The 25,336-nt window shown below is 37.5% G+C and overlaps 1 protein-coding gene across 1 annotated transcript in view; it reads right to left on the bottom strand.

Moving 5' to 3' along the window:
• Nucleotides 1–1,710: 1,710 nt before the first annotated feature.
• LOC103268533 (low-density lipoprotein receptor-related protein 2-like) overlaps nt 1,711–25,336 on the bottom strand; it is a gene marked incomplete at its 3' end in the record, with an annotated part of 150,240 nt that continues 126,614 nt past the window's right edge. The window contains exons 35-45 of the mRNA XM_021716584.1: nt 25,092–25,220; nt 19,409–19,575; nt 18,370–18,513; nt 13,847–13,956; nt 12,854–13,031; nt 10,184–10,397; nt 8,750–8,989; nt 5,941–6,129; nt 2,549–3,469; nt 2,235–2,400; nt 1,711–1,869 (exon numbers count right to left, since the gene is read on the bottom strand). Coding sequence (XP_021572259.1) covers nt 1,711–1,869; nt 2,235–2,400; nt 2,549–3,469; nt 5,941–6,129; nt 8,750–8,989; nt 10,184–10,397; nt 12,854–13,031; nt 13,847–13,956; nt 18,370–18,513; nt 19,409–19,575; nt 25,092–25,220 — 2,617 coding nt within the window. The remainder of the gene's footprint in view (nt 1,870–2,234; nt 2,401–2,548; nt 3,470–5,940; nt 6,130–8,749; nt 8,990–10,183; nt 10,398–12,853; nt 13,032–13,846; nt 13,957–18,369; nt 18,514–19,408; nt 19,576–25,091; nt 25,221–25,336) is intronic.

Consider the following 25,336-nt stretch of genomic DNA (forward strand, 5'->3'; position numbering starts at 1 on the left):
GAACGTACTGAAAAGAAGAAAACAAACTCCCCCATTATAAAATGGGCAAAAGACATGAACAGACACTTCACAAAAGAAGACATTCGAGCAGCCAACAAACACATGAAGAAATGCTCAACCTCACTAATCATCAGGGAGATGCAAATCAAAACCACACTGAGAAAACCACCTAACTCCAGTCAGAATGGCAATTATCAACAACTCAAAAAATAACAGCTGCTGGAGAGGGTGTGGTGAAAAGGGAACACTTCTACACTGTTGGTGGGAGTGTAAACTAGTGCAACCTCTGTGGAAAGCAGTGTGGCGATTCCTAAAAGCTCTAAAAATTGACCTTCCATATGACCCTGCAATCCCCCTACTGGGAATATACCCTGAAGAACACAAATCTCTCTATAAAAAAGATACCTGCACACGTATGTTTATCGCAGCATTGTTCACAATAGCAAGAACCTGGAAACAACCATGCTGCCCATCAAAAGAGGACTGGATTAAAAAATGTGGTACATATACACGATGGAATACTACACAGCCATAAAAAAGAACAAAATCATGAATTTCGCTGCAACCTGGATGGAACTAGAGTCTATAATACTGAGTGACCTCTCACAAAAACAAAAATCCGAATATCACATGTTCTCACTCATATAATGGACCTTGAACATCCAATGCAATACTATGAGAAAATGACGGATGGTACTGCGAAACTATGGGGGGGAGGGGGATGGGATTAACAGTAGCAAATATCTGTCGGGGGATGGGAAAACACTTCTTATCTACAGGGTGCCTGAATGAAACGTCATTGTACACCTAACCCTTAACTGTACCCCACAAAACCATAATAAAAAATACTGATTAATGAAAAAAAAAAATGTTAATTACTTTCCTTCCCACTCTCTTAATGCCTTTTTTTATTTGATGTTTATTGAATTCTTAGTAAAGGTGTTTACTAAGAATGCCCTAAATTTAGACATCATCATTGCTTTGTTTCAAATAAGAGAATAAAGAAAAGACCAGGATATTAAGTGCTTGGCATCACAAAACCAAAATTATGAGAAAATAAGAAAGAAAAGTTAAGATCCCTAACACTATAGATACCAGTCATAATAAAAATCATTTCATCCCTTCAATTATTCCATTAGGATAACTGGAATGTGAGACATTTGGGGGTACTTAGAGAAGTTGCATTTACAATTTGAGTGAACAAAAGAAAAATATTAAGAAATTTGCTAAGAAGAAGCTTGCCAGAGAGTAAAGGGCCTGTTTGAAAAGATGACCAAAAGTCAAAGACTAAAGAAAAGCATATTTTAAAATACAATGAGTGCTAAAGCTCAGAAAAAAAAACATGCATTTAAAACACAGTCATATTTTATGGTAAGCTACCCAAGGATTCCAGATTATAAATTAAGTAATTCCATTTGTCATTATAAATTGGGTAAATACATTTGTAATTATAATTGAAATTACAGATGTATTTAGTAATGCATCTTTAGATTTCTTTTAGTTCACAATTATTTAATGCATGATATAGATAAATTTTCACAGGTATATTCACCAAATTAGAATACAAATATAATTCCTATAACTGTGATTCTACATTTTGGCAACATCTATCTGGTATATTATATTTCCATCACATGACACAAATTCCTTTTCTTTGAAATTGGGAGAAAAAACTTATCAGCATCCACATGAGTAGCCAAAGACACATACAGACTAGCATCTGCCCAGTAGAGAAGTTCCTCCTCATAGTCCAGTGTCAGCCCATTGGGCCAGACAAGGCTGCTGTTCACAATGGGTACCCGGAAGCTTCCTCCCAATGTGGCTCTCTCAATTTTGGCATGAGTATCCCAGTCAGTCCAGTATAGGTACCTAGTCATACAAAAGGAGTCATAATGAATTCATCACAAGGAACCTCAGAGTCCTTACTTAAGCCATACTTTTAAAATAGTGGCATTATTCAAATGCAAATTGCCATTAAGATCGCAAAACCTGGCTCCATTTCCACCCACACAACTTAGGCAAGGGATTTACTGAGTCAGAGCATTGACTGCCTAGTGTGCTGCCAACCTTTCTGCCATCAAAGGGAATTATGCACTGCACCCTCCTTTGAATCCTTACGCCATAGAGGGATAAGCCCAAAACATGTTGGCCCTCTATGAACATAAAATAATTTCAGGACCCACTCTTTCCAGAAGTAAGCAGACAAAAATACAATAAAGACAACGATGGCATACCCTTGGCAAGGATCTAACACAATTGCTCTTGGTTTTGAAACACGGGCTATCACAGTGCGGTTAGACCCATCTTCAGCCATGGAATTAATTGTCTGATTGAGGTAGTCACTGTAATAAATTCTTCTATTGATCCAGTCAAAGGCAATGCCATCAGCAGGCCCTATATCTGGACATACACGGGCAAAGACACACACACACACAAGCACACACAAAGGCGTTAGAGGCTTAATATGCATTAGAAATACTCAGTCACCCATGTGTGCTGACCCCATTGTGTCTACTTCTAGGATAAGCAATGCCTGGAGTGCACTTACCTGAAGTAATGACAGTCGGAGTATAGATCCCTGAAGACGGGCTCACGTAGGAAATCTGGCCACGTCCAGAGTCAAAATTTTGTGTGAAGTAGATTCTATCACTTACACTGTCATAGTCCAGCGCTATAGCAGTTCTTTCAACACTTATTTCTTGGAAAGGTGGGCTATGGTTTTCAGGGTCAAAGTGTAAGCTTCTCAAGGAATTAGACAAGGCAAAAATGAGGAAATTTTCTGTTGAAATGGCACAGCTCTTGCCATCACTTTCTAGGTTCCCAAAGGCACAGGCACATTTTGCGATGTGTAATCCTGGCAGAGCAAAGCAGAGATGAGAGCACCCCCCATTATTTTCCAAGCAAGGGTTGTTGTTGACTTCTGAAGGTGACCGGGGTTGGACTTGCTCATCAAAGATGGTCACATCTCTTAGCCAGTAGATATTGTCTCGTATCACTGTTGGTGGTTCTGTGTTCTCTGGTTCCTTACTAGCTTGGAAGATTTTTCTCAAATTCCTGTCTACCCATATGATAGAATTTCCAAAAACAGTGATGCCATAAGGAGTTGGGTAACGACTGCCATAACGAATCACTTGAGATTCCTCTCCATTGATATGAATCCTTGCTATTATATCTAAAGAATCATCAACCCAGTAAACATAACCATTGCTATGGTCCACTGCCAAGCCCCGTGGAGTGACAATGCCCTCTGATACAAGCACGGTTCGATTGGTACAGTCAAGAAAAGAACGTTCAATCTTTGGTTTCTGTCCATAGTCAGCCCAGAAGAGGTATCTGTTCTTGGGGTCTACAACAATATGCCTAGGCATATCCACTGTTGCTTTAAGGAGAACACGGCGGTATGTGGTATTGATCCGTAGAACTTCTATCAGGGTTTCAGACACAAAGGCATTGGTGAAATAAAGATTTCCTACAAGAAAATGAAAAAGTATGCTGATCAATGGAAAAGCAAAAAGAAAAAAGGGGATATCTTTTCAAATTCAGAACAAAATATGTAAGCTTGGGGTTTGGCTCGCTATATGTCATCTTTCCCAAGAAAATAATAAATGACTCTGTTTAGGCTTAGAAATATAAATAGTTTCTCTTAGGAACTAAAGAGATTACTTCTTTAAATTTAGAGAGAATATGCCTGTCTTTAGCTTCTAAAGTAGATTAGAATGCATAGCAAACATCATAACCCACTTTTTTTTTTTTGAGTCAGAATCTCACTCTGTCACCCAGGCGGGAGTGCAGTGGCACGCTCACAGATACCGCAGCCTTGACCTGCTGGGCTCAGGTGACCCTTCCTTCTCAACCTTCCAAGTAGCTGGAACCACAGGCATGCACCACCACACCCAGCTAATATTTTTGGTTTATTGTAGAGATGAGGCCTCACCAAGTTGCCCAGGTTGGTCTCCAACCCCTGGGCTCAGGCAATCCTCTCACCTCTACCTCCCAAAGTGCTGGGATTACAGGAATGGGCCATCATACCCAGCTCATAAACCACTTTCTACTGAAAGGTGTGTTTTCCAGAATTTCCTTCCTCTTCTAACTGATGCACTGAATGTCTAACCTCTAAATATACATTATCACAGCATAATTTCTACTCCAACATCATGAAAGTAGCAAAGAGAAAGTACCAGGAGGACCTCAGGTTGCTGCCAGTGTTATCAAATGCTCTTTGTGCTTTATATTAACATAAAGTCTTTCCCTAGTCTTTCTAACTAGTGTAGGTGTTTTTATCTCAGGGACCTTCTAAAAGCTACCAAAATAAAAGTCTACTTCCCTTTGTGTATTTTAGAACAATGTAAATGGTAGAATAAAAAGAAGATATTGTGAAGATAATATAATGAATAGCAAATGATCCCAAATAATTGATTCCATGTAATTGAAGGTCTGTTATTGAACTATCAATACTGCTACTAAAATACACACATTTTGTTTCTATATCTAACTCAAAACACCTATAGAGAAATCAGACCAATATGAAATATGCTACTGATGTATTGTTTTCATTGCCTAGCTCTACTTGATATATATATAAAATCTAGAGTTGGCAAACTTTTAAAAATATATTTGTTCATTTCCAATCCTTTAATCCAGGGTTGGCAAACATCTCCAGTAAAGGGCCAGATAGTAAATATTTTAGGCTTTGCACAGCATATGGTTTCTTTCACAAGTATTCAGCTCTGTATTCTAATATGAAAGCAGCCATAGACAATACATAAAATGAATGGGTATAACTGTGTTCCAGTAGAACTTTATTTACAAAAACACCAAGGGACTCCAATTGACTCACAGGTCATAATTTTCTGAACTTTACTTTACCTATATGCTCAGAATTAGTAAGTTTGTAATCATGAATGGAATTTAGGAACCCATTTTAAAGTTGTATTTAACCATACTACCATATTCGCTTTTTATAATAAAGCCAAATTCTAGTACCTTGATTTTTATAATACATGTCACTATTTCTAAGTGATGCTTACTTTCCAAGCTTGATAACACACAATGATATTTATTTTGTACAGAATTGGATTATATTGCAAAATATATTTGCCTCAATGTATTTTTTTTTTGAGTTGGAGTCTCACTCTGTCGCCCAGACCCGAGTGCAGTGGCACGCTCCCGGCCACTGCAGCCTCGACCTGCTGGGCTCCAGCCATCCTTCCACCTCAGCCTTCCAAGTAGCCGGAATTACAGGTGCTCGCTACCACACCCGGTTAATTTTTGAATTATTGTAGAGATGAGGTCTCGCCAAGTTGCCCAGGCGGGTCTCAAACCCGTGGGCTCATGCAATCCACTCACCTTGGCCTCCCAAAGCGTGGGATTACAGGCTGAGCCACCGAGCCCGGCCACCTCAATGTATTATTAAAATGAGTGGTCATTCAAGCTTATGTGCATGAATCAATACAACTAAGTTAATGTTATATTTCAACATAACTCCTAAGAGAACGTATCTAAAGACCAAAAGGATTTGTCTACATTATTAAGAGGAAACAATTAAGAATGTGGCAACTAACACTGCTTGGCATTAAAGTAAATGAATGCTGGTCTGTGGTTTATATTATATGTTCTTTACTCTTTTTCTTTGAAATTTAGACAATTTCTAATTTAGAAATTAGGTGCAAATCTAAGTAGCCATTTTTGTCTGCAGTTTCAATTATGTTAATAATAGAAGAAAATGAGATAATTAACACGTATTAATCTGCAACTGAAACACTTTGCAAATTTATTTAATAGACATAGTACAATCTAAAAGTACAATTCAATTCATCTTAAATGATAGCAATAAACGTCTAGAATTAAAATCTGTAGCACTTACAGTAAAGCTAAAATTTCCAGCATAAAATAAGATGACAGAGATGCAAACACAATAAAACCACCACACAACTTACATACCTGCTACCCAATCCACTGCTATACCCCGGACTCCATTTTGTCCGATCCCATATGTAATGATGTTTGTCAAAGAAGATCCATCTGGCTTAATTCTACGAATTGCATTATAAGATGCCACTGAGCTGCTAAAGTCACACCAATAAATAAAGCCAGAGGACACATGAACATCCACATGCAAGGCATTTCGTCCTGGAACATTTAAGGAAAGATCATTAGATAATACTATTGCTGGAAGTAGAACTTTTAAACGTCTGGCCTTTTGTTCAAATCCTCATTCTCAACCCCTTGTTCCAACAATCCCCCCACTATAAAACAAAACTCTTTTTTGTCAGTTGCAGTGAGCACACCTACAACCCAAATCTTCGTTTCCAAATACCATATCCCTCCATAAGGAGCTCCTACTCCTTTGAGAAATGACTGGATATAAGTTTGGGCAGGGAACAGGGAAGGTACGAGGTGAGCATGGAATACCTTATTGTACCAAAAAGTAAGGAGGCACTCAAACACTAATGGGATTATGTCAGAAGTATACAGGTGGCCACTTGAAGAGGTTCTACTTGGCCAAAATGGATGAAGTAGAACATCAAAAGAGTAATTAAAGTAATTAATTATAACACACTAAATTTAATAAAAACTTGATTCCATTATGATAATAATTTTTTTAAAAGATAAATTGTAGGGGAGAAAGGAGAGCATTCCTTTATAGAAGAATACTATTTAGGCCGGGCTCAGTGGCTCAGCCTGTAATCCCGCACTTTGGGAGGCCGAGGTGAGTGGATTGCCTGAACCCATGGGTTCGAGACCCACCTGGACAACTTGGTGAGACCTCATCTCTACAATAAATCAAAAATTAGCCAGGTGTGGTAGCGCGCGCCTGTAGTTCCAGCTACGTGGAAGGCTGAGGCGGAAGGATCGCCAGAGCACAGCAGGTGGAGGCTGTGGTGGGCAGGAGCGTGCCACTGCACTCCAGTCTGAGTGACAGAGTGAGACTCCAACTCGGAAAAAAGAAAAAAAGAATACTATGTAATGCATGTAGAAGGAATGATAGAATAAAAAAATCACCATTTTGTAATTCCTAATTAAATAATCATTTCAGACAAGGATCATACATGGCTGCTAAAACCAATGGACAAAAGGTACTTGGGAAGGAAGATATTATTTACAAGGCCAACAAAGTTTGACTCCACAGTGACCACCAAGTGATCAAACTCAATGTCAAACTCAAATGTTCTCTCTAGTAAGATTCCATACCAAATACACAGCATCATCTGTGAAGCATTCTTGCCAAAGGTATTTAACCTTGATCTAGCCAAGCACTTACATCTAACTTCCATTTTATGGGAAATGCAGGGTTAAAAACTGAAAGACTGGTTAAATGACTCCATTTCCTATCTGAGGAAATACTCAGACAAATCCTCAGCATGGAATTCTAAATATCTGCCTCTTCAAAACATCAATGACTTAGCAAAAAACTAAGGGCAGCTACTCTGGGTTATAAGAAACTATTAAAAGTTAGGTTAAAGAGATATTCCCAATGCAATGCATGAATCTTAGCTAGAACAAAACCACAGTTATTATAAAACATTCTGAAGCCAACTAGAAAGCCAAGAATATAAATATTGCATAATAATGGCCTTTGAAGCAGCATGCTGAAGTATGTAGGGGTAAAGTTTCATGACACCCAAATTTTTTGTAAAAGATTCACAAAAAATGAGTGTGTATGCATATGTGTGTACACGTATACATACACACAGATTGAGAACTCAGATGTGGTAAGAGGTTAACAATTGTTAAATCTTGGTGAAGGCTAGAAGGATGTTTGCTGTACCTCTCTTCAACTTTTCTGTCTTCGACATTTTATTTAATAAAAAGTTGAGAGGAAAAACTGTTAAATCTTTAATATCTTTACAAGATGATAATCTAGGTCCATAACCTCTTAGATATGGGGATAAAAAAAAAGGAGAGCCTTGAGTGCATGTGAATATGATTATCAGGCAGAAGCATGTGTGGTACTAGAAGCTCTCAGACTTCTTTCACCAGATGTATTTCTGTCTCTTCTGACCATCTCATCCACCCACTTCCAGTAAATTCATCCTTCTTTCTTCCCTTTCTAACCTCTATTTCTGTCTTTAGCCTATAATATACTCTTTGTGATGCTAGAAAACTCATAGGTCCTCTTGTGGTAACATGCACCTAAAAGCCTTTGTTCATCTAGGAGGCAAGTTAATATTTCATACATTCACAGTATGTATGCAAAGTGCTGCAAAGTTATGAAAGAGAGACTAATTCTGTGAACTCTTACTTCAATTCATCATATACATTAATAAATCATATTTGTGGACTGTTTCATTACTATGTTAAATACTAGTGTATCTTCTACCCTAAATCTCCATTAACAGTCTGAAATAGGGCACAATTCTTCTGAGCATCAATTGTGTAATACTTCTTGGAAATCCATGCTACATTCCATACTACTCTAGGCCTGTGGCTCTCAGTGTGGTCCATGGGCTAGCAGCAGCAGCATGGCCCTGGCACTTGTTAGGGATGCAGATTTTCTAGCCCTACACCAGACCACAAAGTCAGAAAAATATGGAGATGGAGCCTCGAGCTAGACTGTAATAAACACTGCAGGTAGCCCTGACACACACTGAAGTATAAGAACCACTTTAGTCTGAGCCAGTTGATTTAAAGGGAAAGACAAGCTTCATTATGTACTGAATCCAAACATGATGAAATGCTTTTATGGTACCAGAGATCTCAACTTGGCACCAGATAGAGTCAAATGATACTTAAACTGGAGTTGGCATACCTTGGCCTACCACTGGTACCATGGCTTCTGAATGATCTGACAATTCCAAGCTAAAGCCTCTGATAGCAGACAGCATCGAAACAACAATGAAAGATTTATATGGAGAGCAGGACCGATGATCAGGATTGAGTTTAAATCCAGTGGCACAGGCACAGGAGAACGATCCTCCTGGTACAGGCAGGCAAATCTGCTGACAGGCATTCACGTTGTTGCTACAGCCATTTGAGGATCCAGCAGCATCTAATGAAATCAAAGTCAATTTGTAACTTTTGACCCTACCTATTCACCATTCTATCCCAAATTTTCTAAGTTGGGTCACCAAATAATTTTTTACAAAACAAACATATAGTAGCTGAGTCAACAATCTAAAAACAATATTAGAGAGACCAGAGCTTATACCATAATGCCTAAAGGTATTAAAACAGTACCCCAACGATTGCATAACAGTTAGAAAACGCAGTTTCAATTGTTTTTCTTCTACAAATCACGCAAGGATTAGGGAGGTCAGTATACACATCAATCCATTTATTGCCCTCTTGACCTATGCACGAATACTTAATATCAGTTTAATTACACAATCAACAATTTGATGAACATTTGTTTTAAAGTGTATAAAATATTAATATTTAAAGAATACTCTTTATGAGAATGAATACATTAACCTTCATTGCATGTTTTTTTTTTCACATGCAATTGAAAAAAAAAAACAAATGACAAACCTAGGTTATAGGACAGGAAACAAATTGGTGGATAATCTTTGGTTGGATACTAAAAGCTATTTAAATACATTGAAAATTTAAAATTTAAATTGTCTTAAATTAAATTTAAATTAGCTTTATGATACAGGATTTAAATAATAAAGAGGCAATCAAAAGTTAGGTTAAGTTTGAAAAAAGTATATTAAAATAGGTAACAAAGTATTCCTTTAAACAGAGAAAAGAAAAATAAAATAAAAGTATTCCTTTTAAGATAAAGATGCTCTCCTGTTAACACTTTCCCAGTAGTCTTTCAACAAATATTTCCTGAGCACCTTCTACGTGCCAGGCACTAATCTAGTTGTACTGAATATTATAATAGTAGTAAACAAGACAGATAACAAGATGCCTGCCATAGTGGAGATTATATTCTAATAAGTAACATAGTCAATAAACAAATAGATAATATATCAGGAAGTTTTATAAAGTAAGAAATTAAAACTTATGGGAAAAGAAAGGGAATAAACTTACTCTGAAGCCAATCTGGTCTTTCAGATGCCAAAATAACCTTTGACATTTAACCAGGCTTAAGACATGGCTATCATTTTTTAAATACTGGGTTAATTTCAATTTATATGCATGTGTAAATACTTGAAATTGTGTGTGGGCATGTGCTCACAGATTTAAGTGTGTAGACGCATCGTACATCCATGAATGGGTTTCAGGGATAAATACTTACCGCGTCTGTGATAAACTCGAAGACCCCTCAGATTTGGAACATTATCTCTTAAGATTACTTTGTTGGCCCCAGTAGCTTTGTCAACTCTTTCAATAACTTCATACTGTTCATCACTATAATAAAGGAAGGAATCATAGACTGCAATTCCCCAGGGATGGGAGAGTTGGTGTACCAGGATCATTCGATCTGTTCCATCCACGTTTCCTCTTTCAATCTAAAGGATCAGAATTTTTGTTAGTTTTGCTGATTTACAGTGAAATGATAGAACACCTTAAAATTAATAGTCTCCTAATTACAATATCTCATATTTATATAGTGCTCTATTCTTTTACAGATTTTTTATATCTGTTTTCTGATTTGATAGTCACAACTTCACTGAGCAGTAGGTCAGAAAGTTATCATTGTACCCATTTCACTGATAATGAAGACAGAACTCCAGTCAGTCAGTCAACTTTCTCAGATGATGTGATGAAGAAAGGGGAACTAGACCACGAGTTTTTCCATGTGATCTTCTGGTCAAAGATATACTTAAATGTCTAAGTGTGGGCTACCACACAGCTAACTGACCTTGGGTTTAACGTCTTCACCAACAATGAAGATAGGAAACATGCCCAAAACAATCACAGAAGACAGCAAGAGGGGATGAGGGCCAAAGATGTGCTGTTCTATTAGAACAAGCAACAAGCTCTAGTCCAAATGACTTTGATAAACTGGAAAAAACTCACAAGAATAAAGTTCCTAAGAACTTTTTGTTTTTCTGAAAGAAAAACAAAACTTCATTGCAAAAACCTGTCTCAAGTGCCTTCTCTGCGTCAGGAACTGAGCTAGGTTCTGCAAGAGAGACAAATGAGGTTTGGCTTCACTGCCTCACCTGACAAGAGAGCCAAGAGTGGGTCATGCCCTAGAAACTGACAGAAGTTCCCTAAGGCTAGAGCATAAGGAACATAAGCTTGGAGGGGAGCTGCTAAGAGAGTGGAGACTGGGACCAGACTAGCTTAGCTGAAGTATTGGGAGTTAGTCTCAGGCCAAGGTTCCAAGCTGAGCAGTGATCAAACTTGTTGATTGCAGCTTTAGGAAGACAACATGTCTCCAACGTGAAAACAGTATTTAGTGTTGAGGGCCATGGTCTAGTTAAGGCCAGAGAGAAGTTGCTCAGGATAGTGGAAGTAGCAGAAAAAGGCTGAACATACTGAAAAAGCTGAGGATGAATTGCAGGATTTTCTGATTATTAAATAAGGAGAGTGAAGGAGAAATATGAAAGTACTAGCCTAGCAGAAAGGCCCAAGCTCACAGATTCAGGAGATGAGTCCTGTAAGATGTGCTAAGTTGCATAAGGAAACTATACTATGTGACAGGAGCTTCCTATCATTGCACACATGCAGCCAAGTCTGCAAAGTGTTTTCAAACACATCACTACTTTTTAATCCCCAAAGCTTATTGCCATCATAAGTCCGTATCAATAGTGAAGTTAGTTCTTGTTGAAAAAATAATAAGCTGAAAGCCAAACCTATTGCCAATATTACAGAAAGCATCAGTGTCAAAGATCTTACTGTTTAAAAAGCAAGGAAGAAAATAGCATGTCTTCCTTTCAAAATCCAAAGCAATGTTTAATCGATCAATAATGATTATTGAGCACCATTCTATGTGCTTGGCCCAAGCTTAGCTGCATAAGCACAGCAGTGAAGGTCAAGTACTATTTCAGTGAATGAATGAAACTTTATAGTTTCTGCTTCTTAATGCAGAATATAATGAACTCAACATTGGAGTTTAAAATCACCAGTAAAGAAAGTTTCATGGGGTCAGGTATCGTGGCTCATGCCTGTAATCTTAGCACTTTGGGAGGCCAAGACAGGAAAAATCATCTGAAGACAGGAGTTTGAGACCAGCTTAAGCAGCATAGTGAGACCTCATCTCTACAAAAAAAAAATTTTTTTTTTAATTATCCAGGCATGATGGCACATGCCTGTAGTCCCAGCTACTTGGGAGGCTGAGGCAGAAGGATCATCTGAATCCAGGAGGTTGATGCTGCAGTGAGCAGTAAATATGCCCCCTGCACTCCATTCTGGGCAACAGAGTGAGACTCCAACGCAAAAAGAAAAAGAAAGTTTCACATGTGAATTAGCCAAGTTAGGATATTAGAAAAAAAGGTACAACTATGAAAGGCTGCTGAGCTCAAAAGCTTGCCCTTTAGATAGATAGCTAGATGATGAATAGATACTAATCAATAGATATAGATATATAGACAGACAGATTAACCTATATCTAGATTGATGAATAGATTTAGAGAGAAAGAGAATATATATATATATTATATACACACACATTCCCTTAGTCTCTATAATTGGAGAACCTTAAGTACTTTCAAACAAAGGACAAGCAAAAAATGATAAATGGGATTAATCTATCCTGAAGAAAAACAGAATTTGGAGGAAAGCTTAGTTAACGTCATTCTATAGGGAACTATGTACATACTGTAAAGAATTGGATTTCAACTAGGAACAACTAAGATTTTGCATAAGGGAGAGAAGTTATTAGGAGACAGGATGATAAAGCACTGATACATGTTGCCAAGTAAGATTGTTGAATAACTACTTCCTAATAACTCAGAATGTTCAGGATCAGCTCCATAAGCTCAGTATAAAAGCCAAAAGACTGAAAGGGTGCCCGTACCACTCCTCTTCCAGTGACTGCCCAGTAGAGTTTCTGCTCCTTGATGTCAAGGGTAATAGATTCCAGGTGCTCAAGGTTTCCAGTGAAGAGAATTTTTGAAGATGTGCCATTCATGTTAGCACTTGCGATTTTGGCGGGAACCCCACTGTCAGTTCCTTGGTCTGACCAGTATAGCTTCCTGAGATCATGAAAAACACCAGCATTTAACAAAACAGAAGACAGGTTTAAGGGAATGGTATATGTAATTTAAATAAAAATGTGTATTTCTTGTTCTCAAGATGCTCACAATTCCATGGACAAAGACTGAAACATCAACATTTTGTTGTGCACAATGTGGAGGAGTACTTTAACCAGTGTTCTATCAATGTCTGTATATTTTGCAGTTATTATTGGGGGAAAGTCCATTTAAAATGGTGTCCAAAGCAAAAGGCTAGGGTTTGTCATTGGTGACTGAAACTTTAGCTTGATCGGAACCTTTAGTTCTGGGAAGCTTAGGATACAGAAGAAGCCCATACCAACAGCCAATTCACATACAGAGAACCATGTACTACTCAGTACATTTGGAAAACGAATGGAAAACTTGCCAAGTACTGCTCACTTGTCAGTACTGCTCACTGGTTGCCACCCATTCTCCGCCTACTGGAAGCCTAGTCTTTCTTCAAGGTCTATTGCAAATGTTACATACATTTGTGTCTGTGTCCTTTCAAAGTTGGAATATATTGTCCATAACCATAATTCTATTTTAAAAGCCCTAAAATTCTTGCTTATTTTGGAATTTTAAGTCCAGTTTTATTCATCTGGAGACCATAAAACAAAATACAAATGTTATCCTTCATGTTAAATATTTACCTTTCTCACTGAGATCTATATTTTCCTAATGCTGACTTAGGAAATCAGAAAATATCTTAAGTTTAAAACCTTCCATTTTATCAGAACATGACAGTAACAAGAATGGTGCTGCCCAGAAGACATGTGCCATCTATGAACACTCACCCACGAGCAGGATCAACAACTATGCCAATTGGAAAGCCAACTCCAAGAGCTGTTCCGTCATTGGCAATCAGTGTTTTTCTATATCTGATATCTCCTCGGAGTGTCAGAACCTATAGCATAAAATCACTTATTAGAACTGAGTTTCATAACAGGAAAACAAAGAAAGCTGAAATGAAGGAGAATTTACATAAACAATTTCAAAGCACGATTAGGGATGAATGAGAGAGGTTTGCATAAGATTCAGATAATCTCTACTTGCATTTCAGAGCTATGAGGAAACCAGCTCAATAGAAAATGAGAGAAGGAAAAGCAAAACCATCTCCCAAATTCCACCTTCCAATTCACCTAAAATTTCAGTACAGAACATTTTTTCTGGATAAAAGAAAGATTCAGATGAGTAAACACACAGAGCCACTGCCTGAAGGCACTGTAAAAATGTTCTCAGGAAAAGATAAAACACTAGAAAATAAATGGGAAACCCATCACTTTCCTGTACCCCAAGGACTGGGCTATGGCACTCAATAGCCTGTTACTGTCAGCACAGTTGATCAAAACAGTCCAAATTCACTCAGGGTTATAGTGCATTTAATTTCAAGTCAACAACCTGAATCAAAATATATGAGTTGAAATCTTTGCCCTGCCAATTCCTGACTGTATGACCAAAAGCAAATAAATTCACCTGTCTTATATTAATTTCTTTATCAGTAAAATGTGGGTGACAGCAGTACCTTCTGCATAGAGCCCACAGAACTGACAGATAATACAGGGAAAGCACATAGCACAGCACCAGCCCATCCATGTTCAAGAAATGTCTATTTTATAATTGATCCATTTATTCATGTAGCAGGTATTAGACTAAACCTAATCATATTTAATCTGCATAAATAATTCTGTGAGGTATATACCATTATTATACCCATATTACAGATGATGAAGAAGAGATCTAGAGATGTTTAGTGGCTTTCCCAATATTATCTATTTTTAATTACTACTGTTATAATCCAATGTTAAGAGGACCCTAATACAGCACATAGAAACATGGTTTACTGGACTCGAAGCAAGTTTCTTTTAGGAACCAGGCTATTTCAATATGCACCTGACACAGTCTAAGAGACAACTAGTAAGTTGTTTCTATCTATCTCTCCCCCCACCCCTTCACACACATACTCTTCATTCTTCTAATCCTTTTTTCTCTCCTTTCTGTACCTTTCATTCCTGCTTGGACTAAGATAATTTTTCTTTTTTAATTTGCCTCTTTCTGATACAATCTCTCTCCTTTTCCTAGGCCTAAGGATTTCTTTGGTTGAAAATAAACTTCCTTTCCTTGTTTTCTGGAATATATCAAGCTCTCTCTCATCCAGCCACTCTATGAGCTTCACATTTCAGCTACAAAATTTCTTTTCGTGAATGGACACACAGCTACCCCTAGTGGAAAACAATTTCTTCAATGTTCCTCTTTTATTTTCAAGTTAGAATTAAATGTGAATTACTCTTATGCTGGAAGGAATACAATGAGTCAACACTATTCCTATTTTCTTAATTAATCAAACAATCGCCTGGAAGAATTGCTTATAATTTATATCATCTAAGGGAAAAAAAACACCAAAAAAAATTAAAAGGGCAATTTACCATTGGATCATTATTCTAAATAAATTGATAATTTGAGCACTGTTATGAAGTACTTTTACTTACTGAGACATTAATCCCGTTTTACAGATAAGAAAACATAGAGAAGTTAAGTGATTTTCCAAGGTCAAATAAGCTCTGAGTGGTGGAAATACAGTGTTGTACCCAAGTCACAAAATGTATATATCAGTGTTTGTATTCATCTGGCTAAGATACCTTGTCCCTACTTCTTCATTTGACAGAAATAAATACAGTAGCTCATGCCTTATCCAAGGTGAATATATTCTAAGACCACCAGTGGATGCTTGAAACCTCAGATATTACTAAATATTATCTATCTATATATAATTATAAATATTATATATACACACTATGTTTTTTCAATACATACATAAAGTTTATTTTCTAAATTAGGCAAAGGAAGAGATTGACAACAATAATCATAAAATAAAACAATTATAACAATATACTATAATAAACGTTATGTGAATGTGGTCTCTCCCTCTCTCAAAAAACCTTATTGCACTATGCTCCCCTATTTCCAGACCACGGCTGACTACAGGTAACTGAAACCTCAGAAAGTGAAATCTTTGATAAGAGGGTACTTATTAGTCATCATTCAAGATCCAGCTCATACATAACTGCTAATGGGACGTCTGTATTCTTTTTCCCCTTACTTTGCCTCTGCCCCTAAACACTAGCACTTTATATTCATGGCCCTTATCACACTTACCACACTGGAACACAAGAATTTGTTTATGTGTCTATCTCTCAGGTGTGTGACCTATTTAAACAGCAGAAAAAAATATTTTACTCATCTTTGAATATCCAAGACCAACCATGGGACTGATCCATAGAAAGCCTTTACCAGTGCTCGTTAAATGAACAAGCAAGTTAGACTCAAAGCTAGGTCTTAAGACTCCAAATCAGGCTGGGCTCGGTGGCTCAGCCTGTAATCCCAGCACTTTGGGAGATCGAGGCGAGTGAATTGCCTGAGTCTGCGGGTTCGAGACCCACCCGGGCAACTTGGCGAGACCTCGTCTCTACAATAAATAAAAAAATAGCACGCCTGTAGTTCCAGCTATGTGGAAGGCTGAGGCGGAAGGACCGCCAGAGCCCAGCAAGTTAAGGCTGCCATGGCTGGGAGCGTGCCACAGCACTCCAGTCTGGGTGACAGAGTAAGGACTCCAAATCACATAATCTTTTTGCTCTATGCCACACTGCACTGGGGCACAAATACAAACTTTCAGTTTATGTGGTTAAGGTGGCCTTACCAATACACAGAGAGAGACAGAAAGAGACAGAGAGAGAGACAGAGAGAGAGAGACATGCTCAGTCATTCTCCAACTGATTACCTTGTCATTTTTACCTCACAAAGATAGGGAGGACATACTCCCTGCTTTATCAAACAAGAAACCAAGAGACAGAATAAGAGTATATTAATTGTCATTTGGGATTCACACAGCATTGTTGTGAGTGAACCAGTTTGGAGTGCTGGAGATGTACTTTATAACAGTGCAAAGAGAGAACACTGCCCCGGAATCAGGACAGTGAAACTGACCATTGATGCCAATTCCTTAACTTCTGTGGCCTCAATTTCTTTTGTTAAAAACAAAATGCTTGAATCAGATGAGCCTCCAAGGGTCACTGGTTTGAGACATTCTGTGGGTTAGCATTTGTGTTTACTGCAAATTTCCCTCACATTGTGAATGGATACCATAACCTGCCCGCCCTCAGGAATGTTGTGAGGATTAAATTAGATGGTATTTATGAGAAACCTCTGTAAATTGTAAAGCTCTATTCCAGCGTGCACGCCTCCTATAGAATCTGCTCTAAATTAGCCACCAGGCTGCTGCATGCCTTCCTCATCTTCAGCATCTATCTTTCTGAATGCTCCAAAGAACAACCAACTTACCAGCGGATGCCCACCTAAAGCAGTGGCTCTGCTAACTGCCCTTCTCAGAAAACCCTCTCTTTGCATTAGGAAGTTTCACTTTCAAAACTATTATGAATTAATAATCCCTTACAGGTTTTATCCTGGTTCCAGAGTGGAGCAAACCAATACTAATCAAGTTACCTCTGATTTACTTCATGTGATTTCATACCTGTGCCTCATCTAGAATTTCTTCTGGGAACTCGAGCAAAAGAACACTTATCTCAAAGAGGAGAGTATCAAAGGAATTAGGATCAAGTTTCTACTTTCTGTTTCACTGTTAGAAAAACTGTATTGAAGCCATAGAAAGATTTCCATCTAAGAACAGAGGTATCCTATAAATCTGCTTGAGAACTAAAATTGCACTGAAGATTAGATGAGGACAAATAGTGAAAATTCCCTGTCTACCATAATCTTTATACTGAATTTTACATAATGTTTTATCTTCTGATATATTATTTTATCAACTATCTAAATACTTTAATAGGAATGGTAGTATAGATACTTAAGAGGAAATACAATAGGGCAATAGAAAGATTCATGAATTGGCGTTTTCTCTCACTCTTGCCAGCTCTGGCATATCTCCCTTTCTTTCCTCTCTCTGACTTTTAAAAGAAACAAAGAAAGAAAGAGAGAGAGAAAGAGAGAAAGAAAAAGAGAGAGAGGAAAGAAAGAAAGAAAGAAAGAAAAAGAAAGAAAGAAAGAAAGAAAGAAAGAAAGAAAGAAAGAAAGAAAGAAAGAAAGAAAGAAAGAAAGAAAGAAAAAGAAAGGTTGATTCATGAATTTATTTTTAAGGTGGTTTTCCTCTTTAGCTTTAGAGACTTAGATAGTTAATAATAATATCCCTTCTCTTTGTGTCTTGCTTAAAAATAATTCCAAAATCCATATGAAAGAAGTTCCTGAAAATAGATTTTACATGAATCTGAAACCAATGTCTGTGTAAGTAGTATTATGGAATGATTACCTCAATTGACTGACTTCCAGGATTGGTGGAATAAAGGTTTCTTGATAGCCAATCTAAGGCCAGGCCCATAGGATACCCCACCATAGATAGAGAAGCAAACACTGTCCTGTTGGTGCCGTCTGTCTTCACTCTGTGAATTTCACCCTGGAAATAAAGACACAAGAGATGAGCTGTTGCTGCTGCAAGTCCCAGCTTCTGCATAAGACCACTGTCTTCACCGCGCCTACTGCCAGCTGCTGTTTCTTTAACAGTCCTCACACTTGGGATAAAGCAAACAAAAGTTCAGCAGCATTGGGTAGGCTTCACACACTATTGGTTGGTGTGACACAGGACTACACAAAGCTTACCATTCAGGCTATCTCTAGTACTGGCTACAGAGATAGTTCTTAACTACCACAGGCATAAGTCATAAGAAAAACCCAAGTCACAAATAAAGATCCAGAGACCAGGAGTAGATTTTGCATAAAGATGACAAATAGCAAACATAAAGATCTTCCCTCTCCTCCTCCTTTGTCTTCTCCTTGCCTTTTCCCTAGTTTCCTTCCCTGGAGGATGGAGGAAAAATCCCAAAGGTAAGAGAACTGGAGGAATATTCATTCTTACCCTGGAGGCAAAGATTCTGAAGGAGGACCCCAGCAGCCACATCAAATGCTTTCCAGGAATTCCCTTAGGGAACTACTACTTTTACCTTGAGTTATGACCATTTTTATGTTAGTGTAATATCTTCTACTAGCTTAAGGATCCTCTAGGGCAAGCTTTATGACTGCTGCTTCTTGGCATGTCTTCTGAAGTTAGAAGCAGGTAGTTCAGTGCAGAGAAAATTGTAGGCACTTAATTAATAAATACTTGCTGAATAAATAAATGAGACGCAATAGCTTAAATGTTTGTTATTCTAAGCTAGATAGCTTTTCGATCTTTGCTTCAGACCAAGTTCACATTTACATTCCTCAATGAATCAAAAATTAGTGGACCATTTCCCTTTTCCCCACCCAACAAAATGAGAATAAATTACATAAATTAAACGTTATTCAAAACTTACTGGATTCTCAACCCAGTAGATGAATTGCTCAGTGTCATCAAATTCAGCATCTAAACCATACTGTATCCCTGCTATGGGGACCATAGCATCATTGCTCTTCTCATCGGGATTAAGGGAGATTCCAAAAATTATGTGCTGTCTTACAGTTATTAAGAAAGGGTGATCATCTGTGAAGAAAGCAGACTATCTGTCAAAATTATATCTCACTATTTCCAGACAGTTCGACTAATGGAAGGCAGTAGATTGTTAACACTATTTGGACTAAAATGCCATTGCAGCATTATACCAATAAATGCATATCATGCATGGTACATATTTCATCAAACTGTTGCATCACGAGTCTTTTGTAGGGTTTCAGTGGGTTGCTGGGTCTGGACTTTTCCAAGGCAGATCGGTATTTACCTTGCTCTTCACTAATTCCTTATACCAATAATCCACTCATATTTGCTAAACTTCACAGTCACAAAGTTATTCCATTTCCACACGCAGACAAAGCTCACTAATACTGAACTCAGGGAAAAGAGAGTTGAATTTTGGGGGGAAAATAAATTGTGAAAGAAAAATTTTAGACTATTCTTGGCGAATGGCAGCTTATTAGTTTTAAGTATGTTCAGAAATAAAACAACACCACAAGATGTTGCCTTGTATTTATTAGAGAAATAAATAAATCTGGCTGGGCATGGTGGCTCACACCTGTAATCCCAGTACTTTGGGGGGCAGAGGCAAGATTGGCTAGTGTGACACAGGGGTTCGAGACCAACCTGGGGAACATGGTGAGACCTCGTCTCTACAATAAATCAAGAAAAATTAGCCAGATATGGTGGCACACCCCTGTAGTTCCAGCTACTTGGAAGGCTGAAGCAGAAAGATCACTGTGAGTGATCAAAACTTTTGAGCGATCAAAAATCACTGCACTCTAGCTGGGCAACAGTGAGACTCTGACTCAGAAAATAATAAATAAATAAATAAATCCAATTCGTTGTTATTTGACTAAGTCTATCTTCCCCACTAAATTCTTACTCCCAAAGGGTAATAATTGTGTTTGACTTGCTCATGCATGTGTCCTCAGGACTTGGTACAAAACCTGGCATAAAACAGTTGTCCAAAAAATATTTACTCACTTAATGTATGACCACATGACTTAGTAAATGATGAATGCATCAGCGAATATGTAAAGTGTCTTCTGAAGTTCTCAAAAATATCATTGAAATTTAAACATCTCTGTAACATCATATTTAATCTATTAGTTCACTTAGCCTCTTTAAGATAATAAAAGTTCCTTTTCCAAAAATAATTTAATCTTTATCCTGGCTGTAGTCCCATCAAAAAACCTAAATTAACAAAATTCAAGAATGGGGTCTATTTTAAAATTCTTCTCTGAGTAAGAGAAAATGTTGAATGTAAGTTTTGTGTTAGTAAGACGCATATATATCACATATTAAGTCAGAGTATTAATGATTAATCATTGCATAATTTCCATGGGCTAAAAATTATATTTTCCATTATTTTGTTAATCTGGGAAGCTTTACATCTTCAACAAGATGATTTCGACACTTTTTCTTCACTTATTTTCACATCTCATTTGCTTTTTCTTGTTCCTGTCATTTCTATTACTGACAAATAACTCAGTATGTATTAACCTAGTACAAATTTAAATTTAATGAAATATAAATTTGCAAATATTAACTCTTTGCTTTTCCAAAGCACAACAATGTATAGCAAAGCTGTTTTCAGTTGGGGCAAATGAGACTTAGAGGAGCTATGTGACTTATGCTGAAAGCAGTATAACTCAAGATGGACCCTGGACCATTAGCATCCAAGCCTTTGCTCTCTCAACTGCTCCACATAGCCTCTCTTCTGAACAACTGCAATTGCCATAGTATTTGCCCCTTATTTATTGATAATATGTGCCACAGAGCATGCATCAGATAAATATCATTTCACTTAATTCTGTTGTCAGACTGGTGTCTCCCCCAACTTGAATATAAGACAAAAAGAAATTAAATAATTTAACCAAGGACACACTGCCAGGTCTCTTGGACTCCAAAATCTATGTTCTTCAACACTACTCTGTAAAAAAGTGCAGAACAGGTACTTCTTACTGAATATCAAATTACCACTCATTTCATTTGGCTTCACTACAGTAATTAAATAATGAAGGCTACATTATGAGCTTCAGATGTACTGTGAAATAATATTGTGATATTTAGCTATGTACTGATTATAGATGGCATAATCAATAAATAGGTGGTCCAGTAAAACAAGAACGATCTCTCAATTGTGCAGGGAGTTTAAAATTTCACTCATTTGAAACTCGATAATGCCCTTTTAATGGATAATTTACCTTTTGCCTAATTGGAGGAATTCCCAACCAAAGCATTCTTTAGACAAGGCCTAAAAAACTGCATTTCTCATCCATCAAACATGGGCCTTTTGATTCCTCCAAGAAGATCTTCCCTTCCGTACTACCCAGTTCTACTTCTTCCTCGTCCGTTACTCCTTCCTGGGGATGTGTCTCGGGGCCTTTATCTGATTACTGATTGTGTCTTGGTGAAAGTTTATCACAAATGAACACTTTCAGGCAATGGACCAGGGAGTAGCATATCATCTAATCCTGCACTGGCTGAAAGTGTGACAGCCATGGTGAGGGATGATGGAGAGAAGATGCGAGAAAGGGATTGGCAGTAGTTGAAAACTGCCAGTGGGGAAATTGCGGGGGTACACCTCATCAACAAAGGTACCTGCATAATGAACATTTGTATACCTTAAAAAAAAAAAAAAAAAGGAAGCAGCAGGAGAGGGTACATGAAAAATACCATATGGGAGAGAAAAAAGGAGAAGGGATTTTATGACACTGCATACTCTATCAAAGGAGCAAACAGGTGAAAAACAGAGGACTGGGGAAGGAGCAATAATAGATATTGGAGAGCTTGTCATTCATTCAACATGTACTGAGAGCCACCATATGCTACAAAAGTGCCATAGGCAATAAGCATGCGTCTACAAACCAAATGGGAGCTTTACCCTCAAGGAATTAGCATTCCTTAGACTTCACTATGGTAATGGCATGAAGGCACAGAGCATCTAGAGCTGGACTGAAGTAGTTCAGGAGGAAGTGACAGTTAAACTGTCCTAGGTGAATGGGTCTCCGTTTTCTGAAATTAAAGGTCATCTCTTTATTTCTAATGTTAGTGTTAGCAGAGTAGAAAAATAAATGAATGCACTATAGTCAGGACTGGGAAATCAATGTTGTAATTAAAGGGCGACATTTATGACCCCCCTCCCCAAACCTAGGTCCTCCTTAAATCAAACCCTGCATAAACCAATCATCACTGCAGCCTTTCCTGGAGTAAGGGCAAGTAATGTTTTCTTCTTATTTTGCACATAATCGCTGAAGTAAATGCCTTGTGCCCCTTAGACTGAGTCAGAAGCCAATTTTGTATGTGGGTTGTTTTAGGAAGTGCTGGAGAAATGTTGGCTTGAGTTTTGTATGTTTGGTTTTGGCATTGAAAAGACCATATCTTCTAAAGAATTTTTTTTAAATTCCATATATACAGAGAAAGGTTTCATTTAAAAATTTTATAACATGTGCTAGAACAAAAAGAAATATCACCCTTATTCACAATTGCAAGAACATGAAACCAACTGTTCTGCCCATCAAAAGAGGATTGGTAAAAAAAAAAAAAAATGTGGTGCATATACACAATGGAATATTACATAGCCCTAAAGAAGGACAAAATTAAGAACTTAGCAGCAACTTGTATGGACTTAGAGGCTATTAATACTGAGTGATCTATAACAGAAACAAAGAACTCAGTACCACATATTCTTACTCATAAGCGGACCTTGAACAATTATCATTAATACTGTAAGAAAGGAATTGGCAGTAATTGGAAACTGCCAGGGGAGGGGGGGCGAGATTGGCAGTAGTGGGAAACTGCCAGGGGAGGGGGAGGCACACCTCATCAACAAGGGTACCTATATAATGAACATTTGTATACCTAACCCTGAATTGTACCCCATATATTTAAAATTAAAAATTTTTTTAAAAAAGATTTTATATCTCCTAATACCCCAATCCAACTGTAACCACTATTGGTACTTGTATGTGTTTTCTTCCAGACCTTTTTAATGCATGTTTTTACAAGCTGATATTGGACAATATCCGCTTTTTCACTTAACAGTGTCATTCAAGCACTTCCAAATATATCCCGAACACCTAGTAAACACTATTTTAAAGGCTATTGAACAATTAAATCAAGTAAAGTGTTTTTATATACAAATGGAACAAGTCTTCTAAAGTTATTGTTGAAAAAAATGCAACTTTTTTTTAGTGAGCACTCAATTATCCAACTGGTGCTCAGAAACCAATTGGGAAATACTGAAAAAGTTCCACTTCAGTAAAGTCCATGGGAAAACTACTAGAATTATCTATGAGACAACAAAAGGCACTATTCAGAATTAGCATTTATCAATCATCATCAGATAGCAATATTGATTACACCAATCCCAAAAGCACAATGCAACAATCTCTGTGGTGAAAGAATGCTTTGTATCCAAAATGTCTAGAGCCCTGTTTAATCCTTTCCTGAAAGACTCTGAGACACACCAAATTAAACAATGTCAACACGGATTAGGTGCACAATAAGTCCCTGAGGAAAAATGGCAAATGTCAAACCCTTCGTGAGCATCACCAATAATTAAAATCTTTCATCATGAAAGTATCATTGCACAACATTACATACTGATGGAAACTGATTTTCAGTAAGCCTACTAAAAATAATCTGTAAACATTATGTTTCTTGGATTCATTTTACAGTTTCCACTTGAAAACTAAATTTTCCTCTAGATTAGGACTGTGTTATCTCTTAATTTAGGAATATTTTATCATCAAACATTTTAATTTATCTACAGCAATTTTTAAAAGTATCAAAACACATTCAAGACTCTTCACTGAAAAATGAAAGAAACCTGGGTTTAGAGTAACTTTTTAGATTTTTAAGAAATGAAGGATGATTTTTCAAATGAGTTTATTATACACAAGTACACACTCTAGAAGAAATGTCTGATATAGACTGATTGTTTCTCTTCCTCCTTTTCTTACTTCCTAAAGTACTTGATATATTCCTCTACCTACTATTCAATCAACCCAGTAAAATATCTCTAGGATGAGATAAGGACTAAATTGCTCAAATAGTCACTTATAATATCTCATACAGAGACAGCTCTCCTTCTTAAAGTATTAGATAATAATAATAAAGGTACTCAAGTTGGAGTCATAAGACCGAGGCTGACTATTGCTTATGAGAATAAAAATGAGAGAGTGGACACGAAAAATGAAACCATACACAAATGTCAAAAATGTTTACTTCTTAAGTGCAGAATTTGGAACTTCCCGTTATCATACCTTGTCAGAAAAGTCTAACTGTAGCCAGGTGAGAGAAAATATGAGGTTAGAGGTTGTCCAGTCACATGCACGGATAACATTAGTACCATATACAGGAACCTACTACAACTGAGGTGCTCAATTACATCACCCTACACAACACGCATTCCACAGACACCCGTGTAATCAAAGGGAACACAGCACATGCTCAGTCGCTAGTGGGTTTAGAGTTTCCACTACTTGGCATAAATTATGACAAGCTCCGTCTTCAGAGCACATGTAAGGGGCGTACTGTACCTCTCAAGCAAGTCACAAGATCAGAAGAGAGATGCCATCCTGAAGGACAAGCACAGGAGTAAAAATTAGGTCCCTGGGAGGAAAGCAGGCACAGATGGCTGCAACGGGCAGAGGCGCATGGATTCTCGGCTGTATGAGAAAAAGAAAAAAGTGAGTGGAAAGCCTCCCATGTCACGCTATTAGTGTCCTCCCAGAGGTACCCGGAATTTTGACACTCAAGTATGTGAACTTACCTCTGTTGTTTT

Source organism: Carlito syrichta, unplaced genomic scaffold (assembly GCF_000164805.1).
Source record: "Carlito syrichta isolate Samal-C Ts95f unplaced genomic scaffold, Tarsius_syrichta-2.0.1 Scaffold308846, whole genome shotgun sequence".
Lineage (NCBI taxonomy): Eukaryota > Metazoa > Chordata > Mammalia > Primates > Tarsiidae > Carlito > Carlito syrichta.